Source organism: Rhipicephalus microplus, unplaced genomic scaffold (assembly GCF_043290135.1).
Source record: "Rhipicephalus microplus isolate Deutch F79 unplaced genomic scaffold, USDA_Rmic scaffold_14, whole genome shotgun sequence".
Taxonomy (NCBI): domain Eukaryota; kingdom Metazoa; phylum Arthropoda; class Arachnida; order Ixodida; family Ixodidae; genus Rhipicephalus; species Rhipicephalus microplus.
Window position 1 is genome coordinate 36,864,435 of NW_027464587.1, and position 14,131 is coordinate 36,878,565.

General features: G+C 44.1%; 1 protein-coding gene across 4 annotated transcripts in view; it reads right to left on the reverse strand.

Moving 5' to 3' along the window:
* LOC119181524 (pancreatic triacylglycerol lipase) overlaps positions 1-14,131 on the reverse strand; it is a 197,124-nt gene that overhangs the window by 80,465 nt on the left and 102,528 nt on the right. For all 4 annotated transcript variants that reach the window (XM_075882979.1, XM_075882981.1, XM_075882978.1 and 1 more), the window contains exon 4: positions 9,645-9,756. In XM_075882979.1, the coding sequence (XP_075739094.1) occupies positions 9,645-9,756 (112 nt within the window). The remainder of the gene's footprint in view (positions 1-9,644; positions 9,757-14,131) is intronic.

A 14,131-nucleotide genomic window follows, 5' to 3' on the forward strand; every position in this document is an offset into this window, starting at 1 on the left:
ACAGAGCAGCAAGATTAGTTTCTTGTTGATTCAGACAAAAACCTGGCAGATCAATTTAAATTCATATAAAGTATTTAAATAATAAATTTAAATCATAGCGTTTATTTACAAAATGTCTCAAGTAGGTTTGTACCAAATAGGATAAAATATGGCTGCACCATGATAAGGATCATTCGCTGACAATATTCACTGGTATATCTGGGAAAGCCATACAAGTCACCATTTCCAGGTGATAGCTAATTTTCAAAGCAACGTTTAACCGAGAACTGTTTATTAAGAGAAGACTCGATGAAATAAGCGAAATAATTGTGTTTCCACACGTTAGTGAGCACAAAAAATGGGCATAAAAGATTCTCACGTAGCTATCGCATAAAGGGTGTACCATTTTGTGGGCAGAGCACGACGAAGAGGACTGGTTTGCTCGCTCTGTGTGCTGCGCTCTGATTTTATTGGTGTGAATACACTGACATATAGTCACGTCCCATCTCAGTCTGGTCCTTCCCTGAACCCTTCATGAAGCTCCGCGACGGCTGCATCATCACGGGTCGTACACTGTCACAAGTTCAAAGAACATCTTCTTCACCACCCACCTCCTCTGTGAATCCTACCTACGTTGTCCTACCTCCTGCTCTTGATCCTGGTGTATTTTCCAGAGAGGATGGCCTTCACGTTGGCAAGTGGTTCAACGTGTATGATTGAATCAGCACCAGCTTTAGATGGGACTCGACACTCACGCTTGCCAACGTGTTTTTTTTTACCTTGATGGCCCTCCGCAGGTGTCGTTCGAGACGCACGAAGTCGACATTACCAGCCGGGACACTTTCAACGAGAAGATCCGTGACCTTTTTGGGAACACTACTCCACGACAGATAACTGCGCGAAATCAGTTGGCTACTCGGGCAAAGACGTCTACCGAATTCTACGTCGCGTATATTCATGACGTCATCGTCCTTTGCCGCCCGGTTGACGAACACATGCCCCAACCTGAGAAAGTACCAAATGTGCTTAAAGGCATCGCCGAAGTTGCGTTCAACCTGCTTGTCTACACTAACGTTACCACCATCGATAAAATCACCAAAGAAAGCCGGCAGTTTGAACACGCCAAGAGCCGCCGTATCATGTAGAGATTCGCACGACTACCCAACACGGCCGCAACTTCATCATGTGAAGTCGCTCGCCATCCACCCACTTATTACCACGTCACCCGAATTGTTCCCGTTTTGTTGGGGACCTCTTCAAGCTAACGCTTTCTCTCGACTAATCACCGCTATAACGACACCATCGATACTTGCACATTTTGACCCAGATGCTCCAACAGAAGTGCGGGCAGACGCTAGCGGTCATGGCATCGGCGCAGTTTTGGCCCAAACTCAGTGGAACACTGATCGTGTAATTGCATATGCAAGTCATCTCCTTTCAAAGTCTGAGCGTAAGTACTCCATAACAGAACGAGCATGCCTTGCCCTTGTCTGGGCGGTTTCGAAATTTCGTCCTTATTTGTATGGCCAGCCATTCCTTGTCGTCACAAATCATCACGCCGTCTGTCGGCTTTCTTCACTGAAGAACCCTTGTGGACGACTTGGTGGTTGGGCGTTGAGTCTTCAGAAGTACTCCTACCCGGTTGCCTACAAGTCTGGACGCCTCTATCTGGACGCCCATTGCTTGTCCCGCTACCTTGTTGACCAACCAGATGAATCGATCGGCGAGCCTGGCCCCAGCGTCATGTCCATGTCTAGGTTTCCTCAGATTGGTGACGAACAGCGTCGCGACCCTTCTTTGTGGTCGCTCGTTGCCCGTCTGGAATCTGACCCTAACGACGTGTTACTCCGCATGTTCGCCTAAATGGCACACTGTACCGTTGTAGCGTCCATCCAGATGGCCCTGAGCTACTTCTAGTTGTGCCTAGCCATCTTCGTTCAGCGGTCCTGCATGAGCTTCACGACGAAGCAGCTGCCGACCACTTGGGCGTATCTCGCACGTACGATCGCAGCCGGCGCCCCTTCTTTTGGCGTGGTCTCGCGCTGTCCGTTTGAAGCTACGTGGCCTCCTACGTGGCCTCCTGCGTGGCCTCCTGCGTGGCCTCCTGGTAAAATGACCTGCCGCAAACCCTGCTGAACTCTTTCACCCGATATCCATCCCTACCGAACCTTTCTTCCGTGTAGGTGTAGACCACCTCGGACCGTTCCCTGAATAAAAATCTGGGAACAAGTGGGTCGCCGTTGCTATAGACCATGTCACCAGGTATGCCATCTCTAGAGCGCTCCCCACCAGAACTGCTACTGACGTTGCCGACTTTTTGCTTCACGATGTAATTCTACACCATGGTGCTCCTCGGCAATTGCTCACCAATCGTGGAAGCAAATTTTTGTCACACGTACTCGACGACCCTTTGCACTCTTCCTCAACTGTCAGTTCAAGCGCATGAATAAACAGAAAGGAAGAGAGGGCAAGTGCTTGTCCTCTCTTCTTTTCTGCTTATTCGTGGGCTTGAACTGACAGTTATACCATGCATATCCAACTAACCAAACTTTCCACTCTGTTGCTCTTGCTCAACGCAACACAAACTGACCACTTCCTACCATCCTCAAACTAATGGCCTTACCAAACGCCTAAATCGCGCACTCACGGACATGTTCTCGATGTATGTCTCATCTAACCGCCATGACTGGGATCTAGTGCTTCCTCACGTGATAATCGCCTATAAATCATCTCGTCATGATACAGCAGGTTATTCACTTTTTTATATGTTTTATGGCCGTAATCAATCGTTACCACTGGACACCCTACTACCGACTACTACACCTCCACCGAGCGAATACGCACGTGATGCTATCGTTCGTGCCGACCACACACGTCAGATTGCCCGCTCTAGGCTGTTGGCTTCACAAGCAACCCAGAAGGCTCTCTACGACAGTAAGCATGTCGACGTTGACTTCTCACCTTGTTCTCTAGTTCTTCTCTGCTGCCCAGTTCGTCGTGTTGGACTGTCAAAGAAGTTGCTATCTCCGTACAAGGAATCTTACCGTATCATACGACGGGTAACGGACGTTACCCACATGTGAGGTCATTCCAGTGTACGGGACTAACCTGTTTGCAAACACCCCCAGTGACGTAGTCGCCAGTGCTTTACAACCGGGGGGGGGGGGTGCTACGAAGCTATCGCCTGAAGGGTAAACCATTCTCTGGACAGAAGATGACGAAGAGGACTGGTTTGCTCACTCTGTGTGCTATGCTCAAATTTTATCGGTGTAAATACACTGCCAAATAGTCACTTCCCATCTCATTTTACGTAATGTTAAGCGTTTTTAAAGAGCATGGACGTGGACTTACTTTCACTGCCGAGGTGCCCACAGAGACTTGTCTACAGTTTTTAGACCTCAAGCTACTGTGGGACTGTGAGCACATTGGTTGGTTTTACCACCCTCGTGTGAAAAAGATGCTGTTGCCGTATGATTCTGCGCATTCTAAGATGGTTAAAAGAGGAATTGCTTCACTTTGCCTAGAATCTTCGTTGACTAAGTTGTGTCCACACCACATGCATACAAGTTTTTATCATCAGATCAGCCGGTTGACGGGGGCAGGCTTCCCTTCGTTGGTCATAAACACGGTCGCCAAGTCACTATTGCATAAGATGAAACTTGGAACACAAAAGGATGAAGCTGCTCGGGATCCTTTGCCAAGCCACAAGTGCTGCCGTACTTGAACAAGCTCTCCCATTACCCTAAAAAGGTCGCTGCTAGGCATCGTGACGCTATGGTCTTTACGGTGCCGGATAAGCTAGCCATGTTGTGTCCGCGTATTTGCAATGGCAAGAGACGCGGTTGCCGGAAAAACAGGAGAAAGCCTTCGTTCAATGTTCCATGGGAGTTGTATCTGTTGTAACTGTGGGTCATGATCAAGAGCTTCTAGTATCCACTTTGATCCAAGCAACTCCAACAAGACTTTGTGAATTCGCAAAATCGATTGCGCAGGACTTGACCATACAGGATGTGACAAAGTACATACAGGATGGGTGGCGTCCAATACTTTCAGACGTCGACAACAGTGCCAAGCCATTTCACCACGTCGGAAGCGAACTCCACACAAAAAAGTATTCTCTGCTATGACCAGCGGTTAGTGATACGAACCACTTGTCAATCAACTGTACTTCAAGCGTTGCATCAACCATACCACGGAATCAATGCTTGCGAGAACGTGGCAAACCAGAGCGTGTACTGACCATGTTTACACAAGTAAATTGAATTCTTGGTAAACAAGTGCGAGATATGTCGATTAACAACGTAGCTTGTTACTTGCATTGAAATGCTAATCCTCAGAAGTCATTGTTTGACAGATGTCTACCTGACCGTCTTTTGACGCAACTTGGCTGAATTTTTTTTCTTCTTATAGGCAAAAAAACTTTAATAGCCTACCACTTCACTAAGCACTTACAGGTTCAGCAGATGACGAGTACCACAAGATGTTCACTAATACAGGCAACTAAGAATATATTCGCCAGGTTCGGCATACCAATTATCGTATTATATGGCCAACGGCCACCGTTTGACAGTGCCGAGCTCAGTAATCATTTTGCCGACTGGGACATTAAACAAATTCATTCATTCAATTCAATTCATTTTTTTTCATCTCAAGGAGGAGGGCAGGCTCGGGTAAAAAGTGGCGTTTGCCACCTGATGAGTACCCGAGCCTCTCTAATACACGGCAAATAACGAAGACATAGATCTTGCGTGACGAAACACAGAGCGTGAAAAAAAACGCAGTGCAAGTGAAGATATGTATGTAAATAATGTCATGCACAAACGACTAACATAGATGATCAGTTTCTAGCTACATAAACTTAATACAACTATGCAAAACATAACATAACACAAATATGTTATACACACGAGGAATTTTCTGCACAGATTATGAAAAATTAAACATTATAAAAATCAAACGAACCTCATTCTATTGATTCTAATGTTAAACTTATTTCTCTCATAACATCTGCGTTGCGTTTTCCAAAAGTGTTTTGTCTTTTAAGTAGTTTATAGAGTAACAGCGGAACATTGAAACGCAGCATCTGTCACCCTATTTTTTTTTTTGGCACAGCGGAATGTTTCAGTGTTGTAGCTGACGAGTAGGTTAAGGATTAGTGCAAGTTTCTAAAATATGTTTAAGAAGACACGGTTGTTGTGAAGAACAGATTTCTTGTATCTGTTTGCTTACGACTTGTTGTAAAGTTTTTGAATTGATACAATATTGGAGCGCTTGAAACGTCCATCAGTGTGTAAATAGTAATCGACGTTTTCTATATACGTAATATCTTTTTTGTAGCTTGTATAATTTATTTATGTTTCTTGCTGGGGTACTTGCCATACAAAAAGACAACAATATTCACGCAACAAAAATGGGCAGTTATAAAATGCTAACTTTTCCGAAACCGGAAGAAAATAACGCATTCTGTCAATTATACCCACACGTTTTAAAACAATTACCGATTAGATTGTTAATCTGAGGATGCCATCACATTGTGCAATTAAAAACTACTCCTAAAGTTTTATTGTTCTCCACATCTTCAATTGCCGTGGTATCCATTTGTAGTCTGTCATCCAAAAAATCTGTTTCTGCGGGTGAAAAACTACAGCTTTTGTTTTTGGTCCGTTTATAAGTAGTGCTTTAGTTCACTCCATGCGCCTAAGCCTTCTATTGTATCATTTATAAATGACGTCATCCCGTTCATACCCCTACCTGTCAAGAAAAAGCTTAGGTCATCTGCGTACAATATGTATTATTTTTATCACTGATTTTCACAATGTCATTCATGTAATTGTTAAGAAACATCGGCCCCAAATTGCTGCTTTGTAAAACCCCTGTGGTAATTGCCTATAGGCAAGATGACGAATCGTAAATTTTTACACGTTGCAAACGATACTTGAAGCAAGATCTTGAAAAGCGTGTTGCCACGAATTCCATGTATTTGTAATTTTTGAAATAGAGTTTGATGACAGAGACGGTCGAATGCTTGATTGATATTTGATTGAATGCCTGATAAATAATTGAACTTATGAGCATGCTCTGAATCTTTAACCGCGTGACCATCTATAACCATTTCCATGTCTGTCGGGGAAAATTATGTCGTGTGGAGCAAAGCCTTGAGTTTTCTCCACAGTTCCGCAGTGCCACTGCAACAGTCTGTATGTTTTTGTTCATTTAGGTAATTTCTTTTTTTTTTCTTTCCTGATGAAGCCGCTCATTTTATTTTGGTATTCTTTTTTTATTGTCTTTATGTTAGACAAAAATTTCTTTTTTAAAAACTTTCTCAATATTTTACACTTCCTTGCTATCATTCTTAAGCGCAGCCAATTTATTCATGGCTTTTGACTTTTACAGAATTTTTACAGCTTTTTGTTTAAAGTGCTTAGAATAGATTTATTTAAATACAGCTATAACTGTTTGATAGGATGTGTCTGCAGCTTCTGAACTCACATTGAATACAGTCAAAGTGAGAAGTGCGATATTTTGAGTTGCTCTCGCGGGAATACAATGCACTTCCTGGAACATAATAAGGTGCCAAGTGGTCGCTGATCTCACGACATATCACACCCGACAGTATGTTATCTACGTTTACGTTGGTAATAAATAAATTTATCAATGTTTCTGAAGTAGGTGTGACACGCATAGGCGTTTTTTTTTGTTGCTATGCTGTAGCCACATGACTCGACCATTGACACAAACGCAACTGTGGTGGCAGACGATGCCTGTATGTTTATATTGAAGCCACCATCAAGAATCACTTTTAAGTTGTCATTGTTACCATGTCAACTCTATCCCCCCATCAATAATCAAGTAGAAAGGACCATCGAAACACTTAAATAATTGATGACAAAGACATCAGAAGAAGGCAATGACCTTGCGGTTGTACTGCATAGCTATCTTTCCACTCCGACAATGGCAGGAAAATTCCCAGCTGAGCTGCTACTAGGAGGAAATTACGCACACATACCTACTAACTCTTCCAAGCATACTGCAGCCGATCTTCCTCATTTTACCTCACCATGTGTTCCTACACGAAACGTAACAGCAGCTACAAAAACATGGGGACTGACATTCGAGAAAGCTGTCGGCACTGATTCCTTGTCAGCCAATGTGAGTGTACCTCATTGGAAAGTGGCAAAGAGCCACCATGGTGAATGTCAGTCCAGAACCTCGAAGATATACCCTAAATACAAAGACTGGAGGCTTCTTCGTCAGGAATCGCATTCACCTGCGACCAAGAACACCACAGCAAACTGTTTGAGAGGCTTCGCCGGACTACTACGACATAGCTGAGCCAAGCCTACCAATTCCAACACAGTAGGTTCAGAAACGTCCTTGTCCAACTCAAACGACCCGCTGCGGAACAAGGATCAAGCCTCCTGCTCGCTATTCAAGCAGAGGAAGCGGCTTCACCTAAAACATTATTCTAATGCTGTTGCTATTCTTCTAAATCATCACCCTCAAACTAATCAACAGCCCCTAACACCACCTACGTTGCGCTTTCAAATCTGTATCTGGAAAATAAACAGTTACATTTCTGCTCTCGACTAGGCTGGTCCAGTATCTATAACCGCCCAACAACAATGCAACATAACACTTGCTTTCCACTTCTCTCTCCCCCCCCCCACCTCAATATGACCCCACCTTTCACTTATTTCTATATTTGGACTGTTTAGTTTTGCAGTCGCATCTATAAAACACAAGGCTTCACTTAGGCTGGCACTGAAACATACACCCAGGTTAAATAGTGTAGGTGCTGTCGGACAAGGAAGTGGCTGCAGAAAACCGGCGGGCGGGGACGAGGATCACTTGCGTTGCTGACATGAAATTCACGAGACCACGTAGTATATGACTGATTCTGATTTCGATACATGTCTGGTGTGTGATCAGTCACTTTCCACGGACGGCTCGTGCCTGATCTACTCTAAATGCAATTATGGTTATCGTTTCGACACCTGCTCTCGTACGAGTAAGACAGACTACAAAACATTGGTAGTCACTGCTTAAAAGAAAGCTGAAAATGTCAGACATGCATAATCTTATCCGCTCGAGGTCGTGCAAAAGTGACGAGGCTGGCACAAAATGAACAGTCACTCTCTGAATAGATGGTCTTCGAAATCAATAAAAAGCTTACTGAACTACCTGAATTCACACAAGCTGGATGTCCTTTTTCAGGTCAAAGAAACCGCGGAAGGTATGGAAAAGTCCGTCCAGCATTTTTTCAGATCAGTACAATCAAGTACTGGCAGAAATGAAGCTTCAGTCACCTGAGAGTGTTGCTTAAAAATAAAGAGTTGAAAATATTGAGAAGAGAAACGCAGACAGGGATATCGTTGAATTACAACAAATAGCCGCGCACAATGTAGTAGAAGGAATAACTTGGAAGTGCGTGATCTTGTGCACGTTGAAATTGAAAATCTGTTCTATAACATCAATGCAATTGCACTGGACTTAGAGCTGCCTCAGCTGACTAAACATGACGACAAAGGCCCTCATATACTGCCAACAAAACGCGGCAGAACCCCAGCAATTCTAGTCTGTTTTTCCTTGCGTGTAATAATAAAGATCAGTGGATGGAAAAAAGGCATGGTATGTGGCAGTGCAGGTCAATGGTGTACTTTTTTTTTAATTTAACAGTGCAGAACCAAAAAGCTGATGTATATCAAGATGGCAGAGGCAATGAAAAAGCAGTATGACTTTGACTGGCAAAGCAATGGGAAGCGTTTTCTGCGCAAGTGCATACCTAGCGGGCAGGAAGTCCAATCTACCGTTGCCTATCCTTGCGTGTGCAAGGCACTTTTCGACAGGCCGTAACTTCAAGCGAAAACATGTAATGCAGCATGTTATTGTTAATTGTGAAAGCTGATGTGCAGTAGGATTAGTGGAGAAAGTATATAAAAATATCAAGAATGGTGTTTTTTAAACGTTGGCAGAAATTCCTCTCGCATGCTCTTTTCTTGAAGTTAGCCCGATTATATGTTTTTATTGAAAAGTGCTAATAAAATAAGCTTTGACAGTTTTATAAACAAGCATGCTGAAGAAATGATGCGGAGTTTTTACCGCTCTGTCTGGGGTTTTTGTGAAATAAAGGCCTGCCCACTAGGCAAAAAAAAAACCTTTTCAGGTCCAATTTGAGAATCTTTATAAAAAAAAATACACCTCGCAGACAATCTAAATATAATTGAACGGAAGCGCCAGTACGCCTATATGTAGCCAAACGCACTTGAGGCTAGTAGGTTTAATAAATTTAGTGTAATTTATTGCCAAACTCGAGAAAAATCAGCAGAGAAGGTAAGCGGCGCACTCCATCTCTTCATTGTAGTTGATTCACTGTGCCTCAAAAAAACATTTTTACAGCAAGATCAATTGCGGATCTCTTCTTTGCACTGATTAGGCAACAATATATAAAACTTTGAAAGAAGTTTAAGAGGTCGGCCAGCCATGCTTTGTTCGATATCACATAGAATCACCCGAGTATACAAATACTAGAACGCAGACTTTCTGTGCCTATTATATTCCTACAAACGTATTTCTATTGGGAGGAGCACGGTGGTGAATGGCACCGTAATGTGGCCTCCGAAATAGCCATATTTACTAGCAGCAATGGCTCAACTACTATTGCGTACCAGTTATACGTCCGATTTGGCCGTTGAGATACTTCCCAGCAAAGCCAGCGACGTGGGCTCCTATGCTGCAGCCAATCAGGTGAAAGCTGTTCCAGCTAGCCCCCGTTATATTCTGCAAAGAAACAAAAACGTATCTGTCATGTGTTGCCTATGGTATGACAAGCAGACATCCGCATCTTTTTACAATGCCCGTACAAAATGTGGACGCACCTGAATGCAATGTGGGCTCGCACGTGGGATATTGTCGAGCGAGTGATGGCGTCAAGATTTTGGCAAAGACTTTGCTGGTTTCGAATCTCGGAACTACGGCTCACGTAACACATGACGCAGCGTTTTAAGCAGGTTTACTTTTACCTGGCAGAGAGTAGTCAAGAAAAAGTGTTACTTCAATTCAATCACAACAGCTTGTAAATAAATTGTGTGGTCTGCAGCCACAATTATTCTGCGTCTACCTCTGTGTTTTTCTCAAATACACAGAGGAATAAGCTTGCTCGCCTGTATATTTCCTAGTAAAATGCAACAGAAACTCGAGCGTTCTAAATAGGAGAAATATAAGTCAGCTCTACAGCAATCCAGCATTGTTATGTGGCCAAGCATACAAAAGCTTAGCAGAGACCATGGTGGTCGGGACATGCAAAGCATTCAAAAAACTCGTGCATTTTTCCTGTTCTAACAGCATCATTTTTCTTAGACGCCTAAAAAAGACTTCATGGAACTCTTGATGTCTAAGGACACCTAATTTAGTACTACTTGCTGAGAGAATAAAACCAAATACCATGTCGTTTTGTACAAACATTACAAATAAATAAAATAGGAAATGACCCATAATAGCAAAAGAAACTCAAGCTAAGGACTGAGGAGGCTAACCACACAAACAATGCTTCCTATACGGCTTTCTGCTGCAGATGGAAGTGGTGGCCGTTTGTCTTAGCGTCACACAGAAGCTCGCAATACCAACCCGGCAGAGAATCGCTCGCTTTATCAACTTCTTATTAACAGAGAAGGTATTTAATCAGCAAATCATTCTTTGTCTGGTGAACCAAAAAAATGGCAGCATATCCGTGGCAGCATATCAGTGATTGATGGAGAGTGGGGCGAAGCATCCATCCATTTATTCGTTCTTGCTTCCGTCCATCCATACGTCCGTCTGTGTAACCACCCGTGCGTCCATTCGCCCGTCCGTGCGTGCGTCTGTTCGTGCGTCTGCACGTCTATCCGTGCGGCCATCTCTGCGTTCGTCCGTGCATCCACCCCTGCGTTCGTCTATGCGTCCATTCGTCAGTGCAGCCATCTGTGAGTCCATCCATGTATCTGTCTGTGTGCCCGTTCGTTCATCTATTCAACACTCCAAGTACCACCATCTCACATCTTTTCATCATATGTTCCCAATATAGAAGCACCGCCATCCAGCGGGAATTCCAAGGACTAAACGAGAGGTGACACACGCACACTTTCTTACGGCTTGCGCTTCGTGTCTGCTTCCCACCTTTACCACCTCAACTTCATGGTATATACCCGTTCACTGTATTCATGCACTGCGGCTCAACGCTCGCTAAACCTTTCTAAAACCAAAGAGGTAACGCCCGGCGAGTATAACGTAGCAACCCTTTCTTGTCAGATAGTGCTCAATGTACATGCGAATGGCTGCTAATGGAAAATGAGAGACAGGAGAATTTGGCTTTTAGTTAACGCGCACGCTAGGATTTTTTTGTAGTTCAACAACGAACAGGAGAAATCTCCCACGGGCACCACCTTGCAGGTAAAAACGTAAGACTGGTTACACACTACGACTACGACTACGACTACGACTACGAGGGACGAACAGGTGCCGCTATAAGGAGCTTCGCCCCTAAAAAGCTCAGTCTATGCGCAACAGGAATTACGAAGCCCCACTAAGCAGTACAAACGAAATTGAATTTCTTCACCAGGTCGGTTGGTCGTGCTATAATAACTCAGACGGCAGACAAAGAGGATTAAAAGAAAAATTGCTGGAGTGGAAGCTCCCACAATGCCTTGCAAGCAGAAGTGAAGACAGCTTTTCCCACTGCCAAGAAGCGGAAACATGCTCTTTCCTGGTAGTGCTCACTTAAAGATCAAGTGGCTTTCACATATTAATGTAAATGCTACGTTAGTTCTATATTAAAAAGGACAGTTGTTTGCAACGAAATAACACAAAGCAATGAGTATGGGTGACTGATTCTCTCAAGAACTTTTCGCCCCACTCGAGGCTTACAAAGGAAAATTAGTAACACTAAGACGCACTTGGAGCACTATGTGACGCGAAAAAGTTTCCCCACTCAACTCATTGGACGTGCGATAGATAAATAAATAAATAAACAAATAATTAAATAAAAAAATAACTAAATAAGTAAATAAATAATGAAAGGAATTTGAAAAAAAATGTAATTTAGGAGTAATAATAGGTTTCAGGTTTTGGGACGTGAAACCCCACAAATCAATCAATAATAGGTTCTACAGTCTGAATCTTTTTGAAGCTTTAATAAACTCCTGCTAAAAGGACAGCAACGTCTTCTTCATCTTTGACCTGGTGAAGTATCCATGCGCTGCTTCTTTGTCATCGCCGCTATCACACACGTGCGACATTATTGCCCCTTCGAAAAACATCGTCCAAATGATGCAGGCTCTGAGAGCAGAAAAAAAACATAGTCACTAAAAGTGTGGCGTAATTCGAAGCACGTGAATAACTTTCGTCGAATGTCTTCGGGGCTTTGAACACTGGGCGCCGTCCGTAACTGCCTCGTAAATAACATCACCGATGCGTCAGAGAAGCTTGTAAGGTTCGAAACCTTTCGGCAACAGTTTTTGGGCAACATACAACCACGAATGAAAGTCCAGACCCACACTTCGTCGCCCACGTTGTTGAGACGGGTCTGTCCCGGAGACCGTAGGGCCGGTCGTGACAGTCCTGTTCGATAATTCACAACCACGGGCAAGATGCCGAGCTTCTTCTGTTCACTGATTTGCTCCCGTCTCAAGAGCGTCGTTTTCATGGGGGAGGATTGCGTCGAACGTTGTCGCAACGTCACGGCCGTTTATTGATTGATTGATTGATTGATTGATTGATTGATTGATTGATTGATTGATTGATTGATTGATTGATTGATTGATTGAATATTATGTGGGGTTTAACGTCCAAAAACCACCATATGATTTTAAGATACGCCGTAGTGGAGGGCTCCGAAAATTTCGACCACCTGGGGTTCTTTAACGTGCACCCAAATCTGAGCACACGGGCCAACAACGTTTCCGCCTACATCGGAAATGAGCCGCCACAGCCGCGATTCGATCCCGTGACATGCGGTTCAGCAGTCGAGTACCTTAGCCACTAGACCACCGCAGAGGGGCCGTCAACAATACTGAATGACGAGACATGTTGTAGGCGAATATAACGTAGGGAAGGATGACGTTATAGTTCTTGTGTTCTACATCCACGTACAAGCTGATCCTGTCAGCCAGAGTCGTATTGAGACGTTCAGCCAGCCCGTTAATCTGGGGATTGTATCACATTGGCTTTCATCGAGCGGTACCACTTAGTCGCAATACGGCATTCATTGCAAGAGCTACACCTTGAACGCAGTACCTCCGTGGGTGATAATTACTTCGGGAGCACCATTGCTTAAAACGATGGCTTCAATAAAGATTCGGCCCACTTCAGCTGCTGTCACTCGTCGTACAGCTTTTTTTTTCATGGTCTGTCAGGTGAGGTAATCGGTGACGACAATTATCCACCAGTTTCTGGTAGCAGACGTTGGAAAGCAGCTTAGAACTCAGCTCCCTACGGGAGGAAAGTACGACATAGTTCTGTCATCTTGCCTGGTTAGCAACTTTAGTAGTAATTCGGCGAAGCCGCCCTCTGTTTTTACAGGGTACTTGCCTGTCCCCAATTGACGAAGCGCGTCGCCGATCGCTAATTTACGTGCCTCGCGTGTCAATGACCGGCGAAGAAGCATGTGCCTCGAGGACTGTGCTAAGGGACTTCAAAAGCATTTTTTTAGGCTGTCCGGTAACGCCAAGCGCGAAGGCGTAGCCTAGAGCCGAACATGCATCACCGCCGCTGCCGCATGGTCAAGTGGCGCCAGCTATGGAGAATGAACAAAATTTCACAAGCACAATATATAGGTCCTCTGAGACTTAAAGAGTGCCACATTAGGCCTACAGCACTGATTATATCATTATGTGTTTCAAAAATTCTGCCGAATCCACGCAAATACTTTGCTGTCGACAAATAATGGCACAAATCTAGAGCAAATGAAAGCACCAGTCTGTAGGTAAAGAGCTACTGAGCGCCCGCCGTTCACTTGGTAGATTCCAGGTGGACGGTGACTGTTTTCAACAGTGCCGCCTTTGCACTGTACTTCTCCGCAGTGCGTGGTTCCCAGCGGCGTTGGACAACAAATGCGCTCCTCGGCAACCTAAGGGTAGCATATATAGGTACTCTAGCCCAGAATATTCATGTTGATTTGAGT